This window comes from Maniola hyperantus, chromosome 17 (assembly GCF_902806685.2).
Source record: "Maniola hyperantus chromosome 17, iAphHyp1.2, whole genome shotgun sequence".
In the NCBI taxonomy this organism is placed as follows: Eukaryota; Metazoa; Arthropoda; class Insecta; order Lepidoptera; family Nymphalidae; genus Maniola; species Maniola hyperantus.
The window spans coordinates 6,488,414-6,512,661 of record NC_048552.1 but is presented as its reverse complement, the minus strand read 5'-3'; the positions used below and the strand labels follow the sequence as shown (position 1 = coordinate 6,512,661).

At 39.5% G+C, this 24,248-nt stretch overlaps 2 protein-coding genes across 2 annotated transcripts in view; one reads left to right on the top strand and one right to left on the bottom strand.

Moving 5' to 3' along the window:
- Positions 1-15,826, bottom strand: part of hwt (heavyweight) — a 218,364-nt gene extending 202,538 nt beyond the window's left edge. Inside the window, exons 1-2 of the mRNA XM_069504275.1 lie at positions 15,034-15,826; positions 12,291-12,426 (exon numbers count right to left, since the gene is read on the bottom strand). Coding sequence (XP_069360376.1) covers positions 12,291-12,426; positions 15,034-15,422 — 525 coding nt within the window. The 5' untranslated portion in view covers positions 15,423-15,826. The remainder of the gene's footprint in view (positions 1-12,290; positions 12,427-15,033) is intronic.
- A 4,065-nt stretch (positions 15,827-19,891) lies between these two features.
- Positions 19,892-21,688, top strand: LOC117990248 (uncharacterized). The gene is made up of 2 exons (XM_034977711.2): positions 19,892-20,106; positions 21,191-21,688. The coding sequence occupies exons 1-2, from the start codon at positions 19,965-19,967 to the stop codon at positions 21,685-21,687; spliced, it is 639 nt and encodes a 212-aa protein (XP_034833602.1). The 5' UTR covers positions 19,892-19,964; the 3' UTR covers position 21,688.
- The last annotated feature ends 2,560 nt before the right edge of the window (positions 21,689-24,248 follow it).

The following is a 24,248-nucleotide window of genomic DNA, read 5'->3' as shown; positions in this document are numbered from 1 at the left end:
AACAAAGTAAAGTAAAGTAAAGTAAAATATGCTTTATTGTACACCAAAACATAAAACAATAGACATATAACAAATACAGCATGTACAATAGGCGGCCTTATCGCTAAAATAGCGATCTCTTCCAGGCAACCGTAGAGGATATTATAAAAATTAAAGAAAGCGGAAGGGGTGTACTAATTAAATAAAGTAAATACACATAATATACGTATGTATATATATATATATATATATATTCATTTATATATATATATATCTCTATATTTATATATATATATATAAATGAAAATACAACAGTAAATAAGAGAGGAATAGACGACAGATAAGTGGAATAAAAAATAAAAATAAATAAACACATCAAATGGAGGATAAATAAAATAGCTTCAATTTTGTTTTAAAAATTGATAGTGATTGAGACTGTTTGATATCCAAGGGGAGAGAGTTCCATAGCAGTATAGCGGTAACAGTAAATGATTTAGCATAATAAGAAGAGGAGCAAATTATTTAGCAAATAATATTATAACACAAATTATTGTTTACTTAGGACGAATATTATGTTTTATACCTACGTTTCCTTTGCAAAACATAATGGGGGCAGTTGTAAGCACAAAGCTCGTAACAAGGGTATAATGATATAGGTACGCACAAAATTAGATAGGTAGAGTTATCACTAAACAAAAGGACTTATTAAATCGTATAAAACTTAGTTGTTTTATGCCATTTAATAAGAAACTATCGTTTTTCTCCTTGATGTTAGGTAAGTATGTGAAGAAGCTCAAGTATAAGATAGAATTCGCCGATTTTCCTTATTTTGTTTTAACAGGTCAGCCTATGTTTGTGTGGACTGTGAAGTGATCTTGACCCTAGATTTCTTCTGCAGATAACAATTCTGTAGCAAAACAAAGGAGTGCGATATTATCTCAACGAACATCTGCAAGATAAGGTCACTACACAAGAATGCGACACTACCGCCACATCGCAACCCGTGAAATACTTCAGCATCATCATTGATTTTTACCGACTTCCAAAAAGGAGGTGGTTCTCAATGCGGCCCATTTTTTTTCGACTATTTTTTTTTATGTATGTAGGTACATCGATTTTTTCCAGGTTTTCCAGGACCTCTAAAAAACTAGAAATCAAAGCGTCCAGCTCGCCAGCAGCTGGACGCTTTGATTTCTAGTTTCTATTATGCTCGCCCGACTTCATACATACATACCTACAAGTGTAGAAACTAGAAACAAAAGTTATTTTTTACTTTGTAGTGGTTTTGGAAATCGGTTTTTTAAATATTATTTTTTTATTGACATGTAACATACATCTCCATTACTTAAATAGGTTATCATCGTCAATATAAGTCCCGCAAATTGCTAATCCGCGTGGCCGCCATTTTAGTGACGTCAGCACTAGACTGAAGTTTCGAGCTGATGGTAGGTATATTTTAATTTCGGCTAACGTCAAAATGACGTCATTTCGATATTAATGAGACATCGTTCCAGCGTAATAGCAATTTGCGGGACTTGTAGCATATCCCAGTCCACGGCTGGACTAAAAGCCTCTCCCAACGAGAGGATTTGCCCATAATCACGACGCCGGGCAAACGTGTTGGTGATGGTAGTAGTAACACAGAGGACGCTGCTGCCCGTTCTTTGTTATATTTCCTTGACGCCTCGTACGACACTCGCGGGAAGAGGAGGGGTGGTGACAACTGTATTCTGATCTGCCGTCACCACACACCACACCCAAATAAGTACTAGTAGTTAAATTTTTTATGTTTATCTTAAATATATAAAAGGAAAAGGTGACTGGCTGATTGACTGATAGCTATCAACACACAGCTCAAACTACTGGACAAATGGGCTGAGGCGTACAGAAGATAGCTATAATGACAGACATCCGCTAAGAAAGGATTTTTGAGTGATAGGTATTTTTCACCTCATATACGTACGAATTTATGATCGATAATGACATGGACTACTTCTGCTCTTTAGTTTCATTCTTTTTGCTTATTTACTAATGACAATAACCCTAGAGAATAAGAACTACTTACCTATTATTATATTAGAGGTATTTTTACGTAGTCAACGTTGTCTATTTAGCGATGGATATCCACAGCTGGACAAAAATCCTTTTCTAATTCCTTTCTCTTGAAAGGAATTAGAAAAGGGAATGTAGATAAATAGTTACTCATATTAAATAGCTTTTAAAAAATGGTAGGTAGTGAAGATAAAACAAAACCATTCCTTCCTAAACAGATTTATGTTTTCCTGCTTCCTGTGGCAGGATGCTGCGACTCTACCGGAAAAACGTATCGCTAAATGATTTAGTAATGTACAATCCCGCATGGACACTTATTTGGAAATTAAGTACAAATCCATAGGTAGAGGGTGGAATAACAGTTCACGATCGTAAAACTGTGTATAGAATAGAATATAATACAATAATGGTAGATTCGTCGTCCATCCGTTCATCTGTCTACGAGCTGTATCTCGTGAACCGTAATAGATAAAGAATTGATTTTTTACAGAATGAGTATTTCTATTGCCGCTATAACAACAAACAACAAAAATTTCAAAATGGCCGCAATGAAAATTAAAAAGTGTTATTAATTGAACGATGGAACGGATAACGGAACCCTTCGTGTGCGAGTCCGACTCGCGCTTGACCGATTTATGTTTTATATTGGTTAAGTATATGTAAGTATTATTATAGTGGATTTTGTACTTAAGTAGATAAAACGTGCGCCTAGGGGACAGGGGACGAATGTCATCACAGTGATTAATTAGTGGAAAATGAACATCGCACCGTTCGACATTTTCAATTACAGCTATCCGAAACTGAACTTGATTACAGAACGGCCGAAGGGAATAGCCGAGCTTAATATGGCGGTAATAAAGTTAAAAACTACGCTCAGGTATTGTGATTCAGAGCGCGATGATATTTCGCTGCGTCATTAACGGAGTCCTTTGTTAGTGTATTTGTTTTTGGGAATAATTAAAATGTGAGATTATGCGGAGTCGTAACTAAGTCGTAGCATAGTTATATTATGAAAATAGCTCGCCGTTGAAAAATCATAAACATCAAAATTAATTTATTTTATGTAAGACAACAGTAGTCTATGACTGTACCACACCGGTTCGGAATGCCGATTCTACTAAAAAAGAGCCGGCAAGAAACTCGACAGTTGCTCTTTAAATCATAAAAAGTTATAAATACACTACACAATCTATAGGCAAATGATATAGTAGGTACTATATCTCAAAAAAAATTGTGCTTCACATTTTTATGTATTTTTAGATCTTTTTTATTCTGTCCAATTAAAAAGAAAGTTCTGAATAGACTACAGTAATATTTGTATACCGTACAGTGCTATGGTTTGAAGTACAAAAGAGAATATTTGTGTGGTAGTCAACCTTTCAACATAACAAAAATATACCATGTCAAGGTTTAAAACAATGATATAGCTTCCGCATGAATAGTATGAAAAAAACTTGAATAGGTACATGTACCTACATTGATGAATGTATATGAAACGAGAAAATGACTGACTGACATTCAAATCATATCTAGAAACTCTACCCGAGTGAAAGTTGAAACCAGGATAGGTCAACTAGAAAGCAATAATAGGCAGCTTTGTGCAAATTCGCATGCCACACTCTCTAAAATAAAAACAAAATTCTCTAATTTTAAATTTTCTCTCAGAGTCACTCAGTGGGGAATGGAGAGAGCTACGCTCGGAGTTTCTTTACGTGATCAAATCAGAAATGAGGAGATCCGTAGGAGAGCTGAAGTGGCAATGGGCAGAACACATAGTTCGGGAACCGATAGACGTTGGGGTCTCAAGGTGCTGGAACGGCGACCTCGCACCGAAAGGCGCAGCGTTAGAAGATCCGCCCACTAGGTAGACGGACAACATCAGACGAGTCGCAGGGAGCCGTTGGATTCAAACGGCGCAAGACCGTGGCGTGTGGAAGTTCCTACAAGAGACCTATGTCCAGCAGTGGACGTCTATCGGTTGATGATGATTTATTTTATTTTATTTTATTTTGTTTATTTGAAAGTAATCAACAGCGTAAATACATAATTATTATTAAAATTTAAATCTAGGTATAACAGAAGGCCAAAAGAGATTACTTAAAATTATAATTAAACTATTTTAACAGAATAGAGTTAGAATAAATGTAGGTATATACAATAATAAAATAAAATTACAACAGTGTGTGTATGATTGTATGTGTGTGTGTATGCGTGTGTGAGTGTGTGCTTATGAGTATGTGTGAGCGTGTGTGCATGTGTGTGTGTGTGTAAATGGGAGTGTATGATTGCATGCATATTTAGATGTTAGCTACTTTTTTTTTGTTTTACGATGATAGTTTCTTAATTCCTTTTTAAATTTATTGTTTGATAGGTAAAATAAGTCAAACTCAGCGAACTGATTGTTATAAGTACGTACCAAGCGTGGAATTATAGAATTTCGCGCATAATTTGAGTTAGATTTGGGAACATTTAGATGATGAAACTGACGTTCAAGTTGAATTGTAAGTATTCCGTCTTCGTAACATAAAATATGTATATCAAACTTACTTTAATTATTCTTCTCAAACTATGTATTTCGTTTGGCATAGAGCACGTCTCTGACTGGTCATTGACCTATAATTTGGACAAAAACTACCTGTGTTGAGATGTATGAGGCTCGGACCACTCAGACCCATGGCAAAGCCAATTAATCGATTTCAATCAAAGTTATGACACTTCATTAATTTAAGACATCTAAATCTTCGATTTAGCCCGACGCGCTTGCTACTGATTTGGTTTTAGACAGATTTAGAAAAAAGTAGCCTTGTTTGAATCGTCACCAGTATTTTAATAAAGTTTGGTCCCTGAATATAATAACTTAACTTAACATTTGCAACCAGTTACTTTCCTAATCTGGTCTTAGAGGCCTTAGGCCTTAGAGGATATTATACAGTCGTATATTTAATCTATGTTTCACATGATAAATTCTTTGTATCAAATTAAAATAATTAACAGCAAAATAAAAAATAAAAAGGTTTCATGTTCTGATTATTTGTACTTATATTTTTCGACATCATTATATATCTCTTTGTAGTATGTACCTACCGTCTGATATACATGTAGAATTCAAACTGAACGAGCTTTGTGGTCAATAACATTTCAACGGTACTAGGTACTCATTCACCAAAAAGGCCCTCGTAATCAAAAGAAATGTCTTCTTATAGGTACTTTTCGGATGCGAATAATTTTCTCATAATATAGTATGAAACTGTTTTTGTTAATGGGACTTTCACAGTAAAAATGAGGCTTTTATAAAAATATCGGTCAAGTTCAAGTTGTACTCGCACATGAAGGGTTCCGTACCATCTTACGATAAATAACGCTTTTAATTTTTTTTAATTTTCATGGCGGCCATTTTGAAGTGTTTATTTTTTTATTATAGTGGAAATTGTAGGTACACGCTCTGTGAAAATTTTGGCTCTACCTATTATGGTTTCCGAGGTACAGTCCACTGACAGATAGACGGATGGACGGACAGCGGCGTCTTAGTAATAGGGTCCCATTGGCACCCTTTGGGTACGGAACCCTACAAAGAGTGAGTGAGGTAGGTATTTATATTCACGTTTAAAAATATTAACCTTGTTTTTTATCCTACTTAGTGTCAAGATAAGCAAAGCTGTCTGACAAGTCCAAGTGACCCGTTTTCAGAACGTCCAAGGCGTGAGTCAGGAAATACGAGAGACCATGCTTTGACTTTATCTTGCTCAGTACGTACAACGTACCCACCCTGAGAATGGAGTATTATGTATTATCAAGCACCTACAGTCCGCGACAGGTCGAGATGGCAATCGGGGTTAATCAAATTCTCCTTTAATATTCTCTACGCTAGAGTAAAAAATACTTACAGCGTTAAGTAGGTGCTAAACATGCTACATGAATTTTAACTCATTTAACTTAAGTGAAGCAATAATAATAAATTAAAACAAACACATTGTTTTAATGTAAGTATGAGAAGAACATCATATTTTTTGCTCGTAAGTTGTTAGGAATGTAGCATAATAGTTTACAATTAAATTTATTGTGCGCTAAGGCGTTCCAACTGTCTTTGAAAAATTATTGCGGAAAAAAAATGTAATCTGCCTTATTTAGTTACATTCTGAGAAGCACATTATTATAACTCACGCTCAATATTATAACTCATCACTTAAATATAAAAAATGGGCCAAGTGCTAGTCTGACTCGCAGAGTAAGGGTTCCGTAACATCGTAAAAGAAATAACACTTTTTTAATTTACATGGCTGTGATTTTGAAATGTTAAGTATCTGTTGTTATAGCAATAGAAATACACATTCTGTGAAAATTTCAGGTATCTACCTATTATGGTTCACGAGATATAGCCCGCCGAAAGACAGACGGACGGACGGCTGGACAATGGTGTCTTAGTAATAGCTCATGTGGTAATAGGGTCCCGTTGGCATCTTTCGGGTACAGTACCCTAAAAACGGTTAAGTAGACCTACATAATAATAGGTATTTGAGACTTCTTTTAAGAAAAACAAAAGTAAACCGGCTAAGTGTGAGTCAGACTCGCGCACCGAGGGTTCCGTATTACATAGTCGTATTTTTCCGACATTTTGCACGATAAATCAAACACTATTATGCATAAAAATAAATAAAACTGTTTTAGAATGTACAAGTCCAGCAATTCATAATGTGAAAATTGCAACCCCCATAAGGTGCAGTCCGCTGACAGACAGACGGACAGACGAACGGATTGACGGACAGATAGACGGGCGGAGAGCGGAAGCTTAGTAATTGGGTCCAATTGGCACCCTTCGTATGGAACCCTAAAAAAAGTAGATAGGTAAGTTCAGTGGAAATTTTAGCTAATACTTTTTTGGCTTGTACTTTTGCATTTCTGTTCAACAATCCGAACCTATCAATGGAGGGTGAATTATTCGAAATAGAATTCAACGCTCAATAGAGCTTTTCAGAGCTTATATTGAGTTTAAGCACGCTACAAACTCTCGCCCGACTTTAGAAACTAGATGCTATGAATAGAAAAAACACGGGACCAAAAACTCTTCAGCTGAAAATATAAAATGGCTACATCAGTCTAGCCGAGTTTCATTAGGCAGGAACAGCTGCCGCGACGCATTAGTATGTTGATGAGGCAATCGCGATCGGTCGGGATATAACGTGATTTATATAGGGTGTGAGGGCTGCCAGAAAATTGAATAAAGTAATGTTTGAACTTTTTTTATAAAGGCGTTGCACTATAATACAATCTCGCTTGACAAATCTTTATGAATCCCTTGAAAGAAACATTCGTAAGAATAAGATGGTACCTGGTTCCCATGTACCCAGTGGCGTGCAATTCATAGAGGCATAAAAGTACTGCTTACCCTAGTTGAAATGACCAGTGCTCATTTTTCTTTATGACCTGCCATTTAGCAGGTCTCTATAAGGTGTATCTAAGGCCTATCTTACTAATGCTTACCCTGGCTTCAAACTCTGTGCACGCCACTGCATGTACCTTAGTTTCTAGTCTAGTATAGTCCTTCGGTTATAGTAACACAAAATACCTAATCCACTCGGACGAGACGTGTTGATTTGAATTTTGGTATCGTAAAACTGTCCAGCCATTTTTTTAAAAAAGAGAGAAAAGTAAACAATTAGGCGCTAATTTAATTTTCTGCCACATCTACACATTAGCACAGAATAATAATATACTTAGTACTAACATTAGCCTCAACTTTTTTCTACATTACATTTTGAAAATCAGTCCCGATCTTTAAAGGAGTGCAATGTGCAATAGTACGCGACAGGTTAAAATAGCCAACGCAGTCCGCATCCCACGCGCACACCGTGCGGGCGAGCGCGGGTGACGTGCGGGTGTACCTACGGGGCGTCACCCCGCCTCATACTCGGATTGCCATCTGTGGCGGACTATACTCTAATCTGTTTGCTACAATAGGTGGCGGTATGACAAAGGAAAGGATAACCACTCAGACTAATCAAGGCAAAGAAGCCGCTTTGCTGGATTTCAGAGGCCTCCGTTGTATTGTATTTTGCTTTTCCTTTTGAGCCGGGCATTCGCACTGCAGCCCCGGAGAGTTCGTCGACTCGGCGCCCGGCGGGTAGCGAAAGATTCAATTATTTTAGGACTACAGGCAGGTAGACACAACTACACGGGCATTCATAAAAAGATTCTTTTTTACAGGTGATAGATGTATCTACCTGAAATATGGCTTTTTTAAGGTAGACGCATATAGACGTGACCGTTTCCTAAGAACAGTACCTACGCGACAGGTCGTGATGGCAATAGGAGTATGAGGTGGGGGGACGCCCCGCACACCCGCACGTCACCCGCGCTATCGCGCACCGGGTTAGCGATTGCCATCTCGACCTGTCGCTTACCTACTATAATTATTATAGGCTGATTAATTGATAGCTAATAGGCAAACCTCGTCAGCTCAGGATTCAGGCATATCCTGAAAATTATTTTTCGCGCTCTAAATTGAAATTAAAAATCCGTACGATTAAAGTTCCGTACGATGCATCGAGATGGTACAAAAAATGACACTTTAATTTTTTTTAATTGTCACGGCTATTTCGAAATTTTTATTTTTATATCGGTAATAGCAATACATAGGTAGGTAATATATGAAATATTCAACTCTCTACCTATTACGGTTCACGAGGTACAGCCCCCCTTCAGCCCCCTGACAGGCAGACGGACGACGCGACGGAGACATAGTTAAAACGTAGTGATCACATACTCTTTGGCTTAGTAATAGGCTCCCGTTGCGCGTTGGCATCCTTCGGAACCTTCGTGTACGGAACCCTAAAAATCTTATAATAGCAAATTCATTCAAATAATACGGCGACATCTCGGTTGGCACCCGGAAGTTACAAGATACATACACTGTACGCCACCTATCGTGTACGGCTTGCAATACGTTGTGAAGGCATCACATATGCACAGCACGCAACTAGATGGCGGTACTGGTTATAGATAACATCACAGAGCAGAAACGAAGAGGAGTTGGCCTAAGCAACTGTGCACTGTGATTTTCAACTAGGTCCTGACGTCATCACTGTGGGCGGGGCCTTAGTTAGTATGCTGTCTGCGTTCGTCAGGTTCACATATATTGAGACACGTATTATCGGTGTGTTTTCGCGTTTTTAAGAACAAAAGGATGAAGTGTTGTGTTTTATCGTGTCAAAGTTATTCAGACAGACGTTCTGATGCTATGAATGGTATCACATTTCATTTGTAAGTAATTTTATACCTACGTAATTTCTACACTTATTGACATCTAGTGTGAGATAGCTGAACTATGTAGTGACATCAATATATCGATGTTAGGTCGCTAAGCGAGTAGTTTTGCTACTAACCCGCAGATGGAAAATTGAGAAGTGGGCGGCGTTCCACAACCCCTCACCCCGCAAAATGTCACTCGATATTTCATAGGGAAATCTTAATACAACATCTCCTCTTTGTTTCTGCTCTATGGATAACATCAAAACCATAAAACTAAGAAGAAAAAATCTTTCTTTTTCTAGAGTTTATATAGGTTACAGAAAGCTGCTCTTGTTCTACTGTGGAGAAATATTTTTTACTTTTAAAATGAAAATCTTCAGAAATAATAATTTAAAAAAATATTCATCTCCACCACCTGGATGCCTGATGGTTTTGTCCTACCACTCTATATTCTTTCGTCTGCTGTGTACCTACATATCTACATGTAAATAGGTTCAACCAGCTTCCACCTGCTGTGTTGTCTCAAAAGTAAAACTATAAAAAATATGGTACTTAGCGCATTCAAGGTGACCATGTGCATTTATAAACAAAAGGCACATGGTCATTATATTGTATTCTGTGACATGTTTGCGTTTATGGAGGCCCTTCCATTATTCAGATTTCAGAACCACACCGGTTTTCCTGGTTCTGAGACTTCAGACTTTCATTTCTGAAGTCTCCCAAACTGAAAAGATTTCCATATTACGCTACGTGGCTCGTTTGGTGCTGCGTATGTTCACGAGCTGCGGTAATAATTACTTAACATTAGGTAAGCCGGTTGCTCCAGGTTTCCAAGAGGCTGCTGCGCGGGATCTTGAGCGAGCGGATTCTACGCGGAGGCGGAGACATATTTAGGGCGGGCGCTGATCAACGTCCTCATCCATTCATCCAATAGTCCCGTTCGATTTGAGCTCGGAGACGCGAGTGGAGAGAGAGGTTTTAGTGCCTTCATGCAAGATGCTGAGACCAGGGAAGTACATCGTCTAGGATGTGCCCAGTGGACATCGCGCAAGAGAGGCACCGGCGCACGTTCTTTAGAATATGCCCCGGTGCTTCTCTCCCGAATGTCGTCTGGTGGGAGGCTTCGGCCATGGCTATCAAAGCCGTGCCGCCAATTTAGGGTTCCAGTACGATGCCTTGTAGAAACAAAGGGGTCCGGTATTAGTTTAATAAAAAACTGCCATACCATCCGCCACGTCCATCTTAGACTGCATCGTCACTTACCATCAGATTAGATTACTGTCAAGGGCATACTCGTATCTGAATAAAATAAAAATAAAAAGGTTTCCGAAGGTCCCTCAAGCCTTAATTAATAAGTGCTGAAGATGAACACATAGGCGGTTATCGTGAGTAGAAATCCTGAGAAAATTTTCCCCTCCGTCAACCAATAAAAGGTGGCCCGGTTGAATATACCTAACATAAAAAATCCAACAAGATGTTTAAAAGTTTAAATTAAGTATTATCAATCATTATTTCACTAAGTAGGCTTATTCTCTTTCTCTCAAAACATTTTCACAGATCCTTTCACAGTATTTTGAAAAAAATAAGTTAGAGAAATCATGAGGCTAGCAGAGCATGAAACGGTTCCTTTGTGAGTGAGATGGCTCATCAAGATAAGTGGGTAACGCTTACAGAGAACTAAGAGTCCTCCGTCTTCACAGGAGGACAACACTTGCGAGCACGAGCTTTCTAAGAAGCTTAATTTAAAGTTTTATAAATATTTAACTACTGGGTTTGCTTTTTGCTTTGTTCATAATCATTTCTTCGAAATTAATAAGTTTTTCGGCTACTTCTTTGAGTCGAAAGGCAGAGACAGAAACGTGTGGTTTTGATGACAATAGATGATCATGATTTTATTGAACGTTTCTGACATTGGAGTGGTGGTGGATGTGGGAGGTGGAAAACTAGAACTCTAAACTTCATTTTAACGCTTTTAATCGCTTGACTATGATTTCAATAAATAATCCAATCATATTATTTGCGTACTTATTTCGGTACAGCTGTTATAAATCGTGTAGCCTACCACGCACTTAAATTTTGGTTGCATCATATTGTTTGAGCCAAAATGACAAAATGAAGTAAATGATCAAAACATTGGACCAAAATGAAAATGTATAATGCTCAGCCAGGTTATGATAATTATGACCACATAATTGAATTTCTTGTACCTAAGTATAGTTTTATGTAAAAATTATTTAGGGTAGCTATTACGATCCATAATTTCATTATTAGATCCGAACATAGTTAAGATTACTGTGATTTTCATGAATCATTTTCTCGCGTATAGGTATTTAAGCAAGTGATTCAACGAGCACCAACTGAAATGAACCCTTTGTCACTCGTCACTGAGATGACTCATCTAGATAAGTAGGTAAGGTTTTTTCAGTGAACTACGTCCTCAAAGAAGGACGACACTTCGTGGACGTGAGTTTTCTAAAGGGCTCTATTATCTCTATCTTGCAGGGTGTTGTACTTGACATAGATATTTTTATTAACCCCGGAGACAGTATTTTTATTGATGAGAAGTTTTGAGCTAGATTGCAGAGCAGATCTATGACGTACCTAGAAGTAGCGTAGTAGCCTGTGATCTGGTTTGATTTTTAACTGACTTAAAAAGATGGAGAATGTTCCCCATTTGAGTTTTTTCTCCTATCTCCAACAGGTTAAAACCGAATTAAGTACATGGAGGTAGGTATAGATATGCCATGATGTAATAGCAAAATTTAAATATGAATCCTAATATCCTATGAACGGATGTCATAATTCTACATCCATCCCTTGCTACGCATAGGTAAAGTTCGCGACAGGTCGAGCAGATGGCAATCGGGGTAGAGACGCCCCACATCATACCCCGATTGCTATCTCGACTTGTCGCGAACCATAGGTACTTCCACAACCTCAAAGGAAGCCTAGCTTGGTTTCCTTAGGAGTTAGGTACCTATATTCCCAATTATGTTTCCTTATTACGTAAGTACCTGTGATCCGGTGCTGAACTCGTCGGTGGGTGGTTCCCGGGCGAACCTCTCGAACTTGAAGCTGTTGGAGCGATACAACTCGTTGTCCTCCCGGGAACGGCGGCCGCGGCAGAAGCGGCGGGTGATTGAGGTGTGTCTGAAATGTAAGGTTAACAGTAAGATATTCAGACAATTTTCAGGTAAAATTAATTTTGTAACATAGATTTATCTCGACACATCTTACTCACAATTATTGCAAAAGCGTGTCTGTGTGTCTGCTACGTTATCGGTTATATGGATAGGACATTTAAACGATTTTGACTTACAGATTTAGCTTATATCCCGGGGACGGACATAGGCTACTTTTTATGGATGTCCTTTTCTAAAATGCAAGCTATCTCTGTACCAAATTTTGTCATAACGGTTAAACAGGTGAGCCATGAAAAGCTAGCAGACAGACAGAGAGACAAACACACTTTCACATTTTATAATAATTATTAGTATGCATATGGATTCTGTGTAATTACTACTTACATAGAAATTCCCCGCCGTAAATAACAAAAGCTACGTTTTTTATTTTTTATTTTATATTCAGATACAAGTTAGCCCTTGCAATCTCACCTGGTGGTAAGTGATAATAGAGTCTAAGATGAAAGCGGGTTAACCTGGAAGGGGTATGGCAGTTTTTTTTCTTATTAAACTTACACCCCCTTTGGTTTCTACACGGCATTGAACCCAAACGCTAATTCGCTTGGCGGCACGGCTTTGCCGGTAGGGTTGTAACTAGCCACGGCCGAAGCCTCCCAGCCTGCCAACAGACCAGACCTGAAATTTAGAGTTTATAAAATTCCAAATCCCTGCCAGGAATCGAACCCGGGACCTCCCACTAATAAGACAACATGCGCTTACCACTGCGCGAGGGAGGTCGTCAAATTTGACACTCGTGTCGTTTTTTTAGAAAATCATAAACAAAAGCAAACTTCCTTCGGTTGCTGAAAACGACTGTGTCCCTTGCAAGAGTTATAGTATATACATAAGTCTAATTAAATTAAGTAATACCAATATCTTGTACTACGATAGCAGTCCTTAGAACCTACAATTGCAGGTTCCAACCTCCACCCGTTTTTACAGGCTCGTAGATGCACGACGTTCAATACAAAATGGTTTTACCGTTGAACTATACATACTAAAACTATATCTCTGTTGTAGGCCTAACTTACATCACAACCCATCAAAAGATTCACAAGACAGCGGCCCACTACTGAGCACTGATCTCCTCTCAGAATGAGAAGAGTTTCGGTCATAGTCTTTGAGAATATTTATTTAATTGTTTTAAAAACGCACATAATTCTGAAAACTTAGAGGTGCTTGCCCAGGATCAAACCCCTGATCTCCCGAATAGAAGGCCGACGTCTTAACCACTAAGCTAACACTGCTTCCATCCCAAATAGTTTGCAAAATTGCAACGGCACGTGCGTGTAGCCAGCTCTTAACATCAAGTGGAAATCTTCGCGCAGCTCTGCGTTATTTTTCTTCCTACAGCAACTCATATAGCCGAAATATACCTATGATATATGAAACCAATACGACGTATCATTGGTATCAAAGATTCCCACGAATATCCTCTGTAAAAGGCTTAAGGTGCTCAACAGAGCAAAGCGCTACTTTGCTACTCTAGGCTCTAGCACAGGCTCTTATTCTACTAAGCACAAGTCCGACTACCTTTAAAAAAATAGTCCGACTTCAAATAGTACGGTGTATTCCTCTCTCTCGATCTCTGGTGCTGCAAATGTTCATTAGTGGCGGTAAAACCCGCTTGCTCGTTTGCTCGCTATTATTTTAGTAATGGAAAAACGAGATACTTATTAAATCTCAATCTAGACTACAATAATAATAATAAAATCTAAACCACCTCCATACAACAGAATTTCAGATAAGTACTTAGCTGATTTTATTAGATCAAGATCAACCCTGCATAGACTATAGCATATCAAAGCATCTGAGCATTGTAATTATGCAACTCGGACGTCGAGTTATCTTCGGAGCAGGAACTTAACGTCAAGGGATTTTGCGTTTCACTTTGATGGTAAATAATATGTACTTAGGTATATTATGTAGAAACTAAGTAGAAGCAATTAAGCAGTGATAGCCTAGTGGTTATGACGTCCGCCTTCTTTTCGGGAGATCGGTGGTTCGATTCCAGGCACGTACCTCTAACTTTTCGGAAATATGTGCGTGTTGTGTGCGTGAAACCTGCATGCCTGATAGTTCTCCATGTTGTCAAAGCGTGTGAAGTCTGCAATCCGCATTGGACCAGCATGGCAGACTATGGCCTAAGCCCTTCTCACTCTAAGAGAAATCCCGTGAATTTAATACAATAATTTATAATATAATAATTTTTTTTAAATAAGAACTTGGTTCCGGTTGCAGCCATAATAAATGACGGATCCTGGTTTTCTCGCTCGTTCAGCAAAAACAGACCTTTTTGTTTCTTTTTTTACGTAAGGTGGTGTTGTATTGTAGCCGCGTCGTACCTTTTTGAAGCTCTTTGTAGGTCCTGTCTTAGTAGGTCTTCAGGGTCTTGTTCGTAGGATGCGTCACAAATCACAACGCAGGTAAAGTGGATCTGTCGTATACTTACCTTGTATCTTTTTGTGTGTGTCTGCCAGTGATGTGGTTGCCTGCCATTAAGCTTGACATCATGTATTATGTTATCAGTAAAAATCATAAGTAGGTAAGTAGGTAAATAATAATAAACACTTGCCTCGAATCACTAGAATGTAACGGCCATTGAATCCCAAATATCTTTAACTTGGCCGGAGGTCGACGCTTTTGCTCCGTACGAGCGTTGTCTTCCACAGGTGGGGTGTGATGTCTTCCACCTGATGATGCCCTGGTGCCACTCCTACGTCGTCGGCGGCGTCTCCTCTCAACCAATATAAAATTATCCCCGTTGCGTATAATATAAGACGAACGTAGAGTCGAATTCTCCTCCCCTTGTCTCTGTCGTATCAAATCAGCTGTTCGTAACGTATGGATATTTTGATACTCTGCCTCTGGCGGGGCCGATGTGGTCACTTCTCGGCTAGTCCCACTTCCATCCCGTTTCTTTCGGGAGGAATGGAGCCCGACTCGACGCCAAACCTTTTCCATGAATCCGTATTTCCTGTCATCCCATTATATTTTGTTCACCGCCTATTGCACTCGACGCAAACTGCACTTACATTAACAACTAACTTTAAGTCAACACATCAGTTCCGATAAAGTAAAAGTGATATAACGGCTCCTGGTAACGTCAATAGAAATGATAAGCGTAATAAATCACTAGGGTTCACCCACTCATTGTCATTGTTCGTGAGATAAACGTCTCTCTGAACCGCACTCCCTGTGGATATTTGCGGTTAGATCGTTGATATAGCACATCACCGGTGGCTTACAGAAATCAGGGCGTTAATCATTAATCGCTTTTATTAAGACGTACTGGGTTAGTGGAATGAGGGGAGAGAATAACTTGTTTTTTGACATCACATTTGGTAAGGTCCCGGCCCTATAGACAGGGTGCGGGTGCACGGTTTACGCATGCGCAGTCCCCCTCGCCTATATCCCTCGCCCGAGAGAAGTTCCAAAATGGCGGACCTCCGACCCCCCTTCTCGTTATTGAATATCTAATTTTATCCGTGCATTTGATGTAGCTATACGCGAACTGAGTTGCGTTTAATCTCAACTACTTATAGTGAACTCTTTCGACCGTTTTGTGGGTTAATGCTATTCATTCCCCGGGGGGCCGCGCCGCCGTCGTGGTCGGCATTTCCACTGCGGCACGTGTCTCCTGTTGCCGGCTACTTATCTAACACTCGGAAATCGTAGTGGATAGATACGGACAACCTCTACCTAGAGAATGAATCGGCTGAGACAGAACTGAAATATTTCTTATAGCTTTATTTTTACACACACAAATTTTTTTGCAATCTGCTTTAGCTTTGTGTGTGATTCCCTGCGGGTAAAAGCTTCCTCCATCATTTCCATTTTTCTCGGTTGACTGCAACATACTTCTTTATATCGGATTTATTAATTGTAATGTATAACAACGTAAGTATAGTACGCGATAGGTCGAGATGGCAATCATGAATCAGGGTATTAGGCGGAGGGACGCCCAACGCCCAGCATGTCACCCGCGCTATCCCGCACCGGGTTAGCGCAGGGGCTGTGCGGGTGTGCGGGGCGTCCCCACCCCGATTGCCATCTCGACCTGTCACGTTCTCTACCAACCTAGTCTTATCGTATAAATCGTCTTAATAGTAGTAAATATCCTTAGGAAAAGTCTTTCACCCAATTTTCAATTTTATGCATAACTGAAGCACACGGGTTCTGCAAAAATTTTATTAGCTATCGCCACGGAAGGTAGATAGGTATATAAGCGTAGGTATTAATAATTTAATTTCGCTTAGACAGTTGTGTTGATAAAGTTAAAGCCGTCTCGTTCGTCACAATTAACATGGCAGAGATTGTAACTTGGTTAAAAAAGATTCGACACAGGTAGGTACGGCTGAACCCGAATTCAAAGTTTGAAAAAAAAAAACAGCTATGTAATGAAAGCCTAACTACCACCCCCCAGTGCCGGTGAGCCCCCCTGCATCCCCGGTGGAAACACCCTTACTCTTCAGACATCACCGCACCCTGTATATTACTAGAACTATCCTATAATTTGTATCATAGCAGGACGAATTTATGAAACACTAGACTAGATGATGCCCGCGCCTTCGTCTGCGTATATTTGGATTTGTTAAAAATCCCGTGGGAATTCTTTGATTTTCCGGGATAGAACTTGCCTATGTCAGTTTCCGGGATGTCAGCTATGTCTGTGTCTGTAGGTACTAAACTTCATATAAATCGGTTAAACTGTTGGGCCGTGAAAAGCTAACACACTTTCGCATATATAATACTAGATGATGCCCGCGACTTCGTCGTTTTTAAATATCCCGTGGTAACTCTTTGATTTTCCGGGATAAAAAGTACCTAGACTATGTCCTTCCTCGAGATGCTAGGTATCCGTGCTGTGGCAAATTTCGTCAAAATCGTTTGAACGGATGGGCCGTGAAAGGCTAGCAGATAGACAGACACAATTTCGCATTTATAATATTAGTACGGATGGATTAGTTTAGTTTAGTATGGATATGGATATTGTAGCTTGCGCCTACTCGTTACGTCTGCTTTGCTACGAACGTGTGTGCACTTGTGTACACGTATTTTTGATGCCAGGCATAATATTACAAGCTTTTATTTAACTAGCCGTTTTAGTTATTCTAATTAGTATGTGGTCAAATCCCAACCGACTGACATTTTTGGAACCACTGTTAATATCTATACTATATCTATACTAATACTTAAATAAAATTGAATTGTCTATCTGTAATTTCGAAATAACTAGGTACCACAAATTCTCATATGGTTATTTGAACTGTACCATAACTGAATTACGCATTTTTAAAATTTTTGTCTGATGCTGAACGGGACCTGACCTCATAAACTGATGGGATTTAGAAAATGTCGGTTATAAATTAATATTGGAGGTACCTACCTACCAAGTAAAGACCCAACTCTCAAACTTGATGCTGTAAGGAATTGCATTCCTAATTCGTGGTGATTTAAAAACTGGCCTAAACCGATACGATGCCGCTTGCTTCCAAATCCTACTAACATTAATATTTTTGCCAGCCAGCGGGACAGGAGTGGAGAAGGTGGGTAGAGACTTGGAGAGGCACGAGGGGTGCAACGGATTGACGTGATTATTTTCATGGATATAGTTAAAGACCTGGAGACTGGAGAGTGACTGTTGATAGATACAGTACATAACGTCTACTTGAAATAAAATCTATATAGTACGCGACAGGTCGAAATGACAATCGGGGAGGGAACACCCCGCACATCCGCACTAACCCCGCGCTAACCCGGTACGGGCGAGCGCGGGTGACGTGCGGTTGTGCGGGGCGTCCTCCCGCCTCATACCTACCCTGATTGCTATCTCGACCTGTCGCGGACTACATAATATAGTTAGGTACCTATAACGTTTACTAAATACTAAGAAAGGATTTTCAGAAATTCTACCCGAGCGAAACCGGGGCGGGTCAAGTAGTTCATCATAAGAACATACTAGTTGTAGAAGCATACCTACTAGGTAAGAAGAGGTGTCGCGCGTCAAACATTGTGTGGTCCTGTTACATTTTTCGACGCGGTCGGAAACACTGTTCTAACGAAATGTCACTAGTGTTGCCAGTCAGCTGAGAATTCCCCGATTGGCGAGAAATAGGTGATTTATTTTGCTGTGCTATTTTTATTCATTCATTTGGTTTATTTAAGTATTAAGATTACTTTTATTTTCCGGGATATGAATTTAACTTATTCCGTCTACTTAATGCAAGCTATCTCTCTGCATATCGTCAGGATTGGTTCAATATTTGAATCGCGAAAAGGTGACAGATAATTAAGCTACCTAATATCAATCAATCAGCCTGTTTGCGTCCACTGCTGGACATAGGCCTTCCCAAGAGCGCGCCACCACACACGATCCTCTGTCTTCCTGATCCACCCACTTCCCGCTACCTTCTTAAGTTCGTCAGTCCAGCGGGTTGGAGGTCGTGCCACACTGCGCTTGCCGAATGCCGATACGCGGTCTCCACTCCAGAACATGTCTGCCCCAGCGACCATCGGTTCTGCGGCAGAGGTGGCCTGCCCACTGCCACTTCAGCTGGCTAATTCGTAGAGCTATGTCAGTCACTTTGGTTCTCCGACGGATTTCCTCGTTACGAATTTTGTCCCTCAGAGAGACGCCGAACATAGCACGCTCCATAGCACGTTGAGCGACGTTGAACTTGTGGACAAGGCCAACTGTCAGTGTCCACACACACAGTGTCAAACTCATTAAAGACTACCTACCTACCTAATATACTGTATATTAGGTAGGTAGTCTTTAATGAGTTTGACACTGTGAACTCTATAGTGCACTTTGACTTTTATCAGACTTAAGATAGCGTTAAAACGAGACAGATTTATGTGAGAGATATAAGCAGCTCTGTTTGGTTTTAAATGTAAGCAAAGTCAGAGTGCGCTCTATAAATTTCACCCTTAGACACTTTCCTATTTATATAATACACTACTTTGTGCCCGTGACTTCGTCCGCGTGGACTACTCCAAACCTCTAGAGGTTGAATTTTTAAAAATCCTTATTTATCTTTAAAAAGGCGACCCGTCTAGTAGTTTGAACTGTGAGTTGATAGATCGGTCAGTCCAGTCAGTCAGTCATGTTTTCCTTTTATATTGACAGCTGTCTCCGATCGATAGGGTTTCCCATCACCCCCTATTCAACCCAATTAAGGTTATATTATTAGCGCGAAAAAAATTATGCGCAATTTTTTTTTCTCGGTAGCAATTTGTGCTTTATCTGGTAGAGATGGAGGTCAATACTCGTACCTATGCTGAGTACCTACATTACTTATTTCAATTCTATTCACTACCTATGTAAATCAACCCTAGGGGATTTTTGGTCCGAGCGGTCATCAGATTTGGTCGGAAAATGTAGCAAGTCCTGCGCCAGCTAGCTGGCAACACAGCAACACGTCGCATGACGCGTGAGTCGTGACGGCAGTTTTGCGGCGAACATTGTTCCGCGACGTTGCGTCGCGCGTCGTTTGTCGCAACATGGACATGGATAAAAACATGGTGCTGGCCCAAGCGGTGGCAAAATTTCCCTGCCTTTACAAATCTGATACACTAAACTATTTAAGAAGGCCCTTAACTGAACAAGCATGGATTAAAATTAGTAAAGAAACAAACTTAACAGGTAAGTAAAGTAACATAGGGACCTATCACCTAATGCTCGCGTCGCTCAGTGTCAATACAGTCACTAGCATTCTCGACTATATTCACTGCGGTTTTCGAATGACGTAACTTGTTAGTTGTTATAACTTATAATATTATGGTTACCTATCTATGCAATAAGTAGGTAGGTACATCTTCTAGATATTTAGGTACATACATATTACATATCATCAAGCCACACGGACAAGTATCCACCAAGTTCTAATAAGACAAAAATTCTAATAAGAACAGTGACGCACTAGCAGTGTGACTTATTACGCGACTTCGTCCGCGTGGACTACACAAATTTCAAATCCCTATTTCACCCCTTAGGGATTGAATTTTCAAAAATCCTTTCTTAGCGGATGCCTACGTCATAATAGCTATTTGCATGCCATATTTTAGATTTTTAGCCCGATCCGTCCAGTAGTTTGAGTTGTGTGTTGATAAATCAGTCAGTCAGTCACCTTTTCCTTTTATATATTTAGCTTTATAAGTTAACAATGCCACGGGCGATCGTAGCGCACCGTAGTAGTACCTACTACCTAATCAAAGACTAGAACCTGTGTTTATATTATCTTTATTATAGGGAGAGTAGGTAATTTTACATTTTAGGCAAATTCTTAATATTATATGGCATTAAGGCTGCCTGTCCACTGCTGCGGAGAAGAGGAAAGCGGAGCAGAGTGTGCAAATATTAACCAATAGAATTGCATAGAAGTCTTGCTCTGCTTCAGTGGACAAGGATTTGCGGACTAGTTTAAAAAGCCAGCCAAGTGCGAGTCAGACTCGCTCCCGTGGGTTCCGTACTACAGTCGTATTTTTTCGGGATTTTGCACGATAAAGCCCTATAGGGGACGGACAGACGGACAGACAGACAAACAAAGTGATCCTATAAGGGTTCCTTTTTTCGTTTTGAGGTACGGAAACCTAAAAAATCATACATTTTAAGGCTGCCTGTCCACTGGTGCGTAGAAGAGAGGAGCGGAGTTGCGCACTGTATCTGTCCATTTTTTGGTCCACCCCTTGTATAACCCCATGTTGTACCTACCTAATCTTAATTGCAGTTCAGGAATGCAAAGAGAGATGGAAGCACCTGAGATATGGATTAGTGCGAAGCTTGCGACCCACTCGTCATGGTTTTGCGAAAAAGAAATATTACTTATATAACAATATGAAGTTTTTGATTCCCTACTTGGGAACTTCTGGCACGAATTCAAATCAGAAAACAATCAAGCACGACGAAGAACTTGAAGAGTTTCATGACGAAGATCAAGAAGATCCTTTGGAGCATGATAAGTTTGATAATATAACTCATGTTGTAGAAACTTATCTAAGTGATGATGAAGAATCAATTAACAAGAAATCCAAAATAAATGAAACGCAATACAATCAAAGTGAACAAGATAAAGAAATACAGACTTACACATTCGAAGAGGAACCACGTAGAATGTTTCTTCTCAGTTTATTGCCTGAAATCGCAGATTTCTCTGAGGACCAAATGAAAACCTTTAGAAGAAAAATTTTTGGACTATTAGATGAAATAAATAAAGATCCCTCATAAACCATTACCTTCCTAGAATATATTTCCTGTATCGAATGGGCACGCGGATGTTTGGCGCGGACACGACACGGAAGTATGTTTTTAGTACCATTTTGAAACTAGGTACAGTACGCGGCAGAAAGTAATGTACATCGGCCTTTAGAATGACATTTCGGCTTTGTAGAGCGTTGTCTCTGTCACTCATACCTATATGACGTTTTGTCGGTCTCAACGACAGGGACAACGCTCTACAAATCTGCTTTCTAAAGGTCGATGTTCATTACTTTCGGCCGCGTACTTGTAGTACGCAACTGGTCGATCGAAATGGCAATCGGGGACGGAACACCCCGCACACCTGCACAGCCCCCGCGCTAAGCCGGTGCGGGCGAGCGCGGTGATGTGCGGGTGTCTCCCCGATGGGTTATTCCCGTTGAGTCACACCCCCGTGTGTAACACTGTGACACAAGGTGCCTAAAATTTCAAAACATTCCCGTTGAGTAACACTGTTACACAACGGGAATTAATTTGAACTTGTTGGCACCTTGTGTCACACCTACATAAATACATATTATTGCGCGTGTATCAAGTATTAACTGATTGTGCACTTTTCCGGGATGTTATTTATTTATAAATACAAGATGGCGGACATGATTTTTTTTACAAAAAATTGACATGGGTGTCGTTTTTAGGGTTTTCGAGGGTGCTGAATTTGATGATGACATTTATTCTGAAATCCAAGATGGCGGACATGGATTTTTTTACAAAAAATTGACATGGGTGTCGTTTTCAGGGTTTTAGAGGGTGCTGAATTTGATGATGACATTTATTCTGAAATCCAAGATGGCGGACATGGATTTTTTTACAAAAAATTGACATGGGTGTCGTTTTCAGGGTTTTAGAGGGTGCTGAATTTGATGATGACATTTATTCTGAAATCCAAGATGGCGGACATGATTTTTTTACAAAAATTGACAGAGGTGTCGTTTTCAGGGTTTTCGAGGGTGCTTAATTTGATGATGACATTTATTCTGAAATCCAAGATGGCGGACATATTTTTTTTTTTTACAAAAAATTGACATGGGTGTCGTTTTCAGGGTTTTCGAGGGTGCTGAATTTGATGATGACATTTATTCTGAAATCCAAGATGGCGGACATGATTTTTTTTACAAAAATTGACATGGGTGTCGTTTTCAGGGTTTTCGAGGGTGCTGAATTTGATGATGACATTTATTCTGAAATCCAAGATGGCCGACATGGATTTTTTACAAAAAATTGACATGGGTGTCGTTTTCAGGGTTTTCGAGGGTGCTGAATGGGATGATGACATTTATTTTGAAATCCAAGATGGCCGACATGGATTTTTTACAAAAAATAGACATGGGTGTCGTTTTCAGGGTTTTCGAGGGTGCTGAAATTGATGATGACATTTATTCTGAAATCCAAGATGGCGGACATGACTTTTTTTACAAAAAATTGACATGGGTGTCGTTTTCAGGGTTTTCGAGGGTGCTGAATTTAATGATGACATTTATTCTGAAATCCAAGATGGCCGACATGGATTTTTTTACAAAAAATAGACATGGGTGTCGTTTTCAGGGTTTTCGAGGGTGCTGAATTTGATGATGACATTTATTTTCAAATCCAAGATGGCCGACATGGATTTTTTACAAAAAATAGACATGGGTGTCGTTTTCTGGGTTTTCGAGGGTGCTGAATTTGATGGTGACATTTATTTTGAAATCCAAGATGGCCGACATGGATTTTTTACAAAAAAATTGACATGGGTGTCGTTTTAGGGTTTTTGAGGGTGCTGAATTTGATGATGACATTTATTTTTAAATCCAAGATAGCCGACATGGATTTTTTACAAAAAATAGACATGGGTGTCGTTTTCAGGGTTTTCGAGGGTGCTGAATTTGATGATGACATTTATTTTGAAATCCAACATGGCCCACATGGATTTTTTACAAAAAATAGACATGGGTGTCGTTTTCAGGGTTTTTGAGCGTGCTGAATTTGATGAACCATTTATTTTCAAATCCAAGATGGCCACAATGGATTTCTTACAAAAAATAGACATGGGTGTCGTTTTCAGGGTTTTCGAGGGTGTTGAATTTGATGGTGACATTTATTTTGAAATCCAAGATGGCCAACATAGATTTTTTACAAAAAATAGACATGGGTGTCGTTTTCAGGTTTTCGAGGGTGCTGAATTGGATGATGACATTTAATTTTAAATCCAAGATGGCCAAAATGGATTTTTTACAAAAATCTCCCATGTCTATTTTTTGTAAAAATCTATCGGCCATCTTGGATTTCAAAACAAATGTCATCATTAAATTCAGCTTGCTCGAAAACCCTGAAAACGACACCCATGTCAATTTTTTGTAAAAAATTCATGTCGGCCATCTTGAATTTAAAAATAAATGTCATCATCAAATTCTGCACCCACGAAAACCCTGTAAACGACACCCATGTCTATTTTTTGTAAAAAAATCCATGTCAGCCATCTTGGATTTCAAAATAAATGTCATCATCAAATTCAGCACCCTCAAAAACCCTAAAACGACACCCATGTCAAT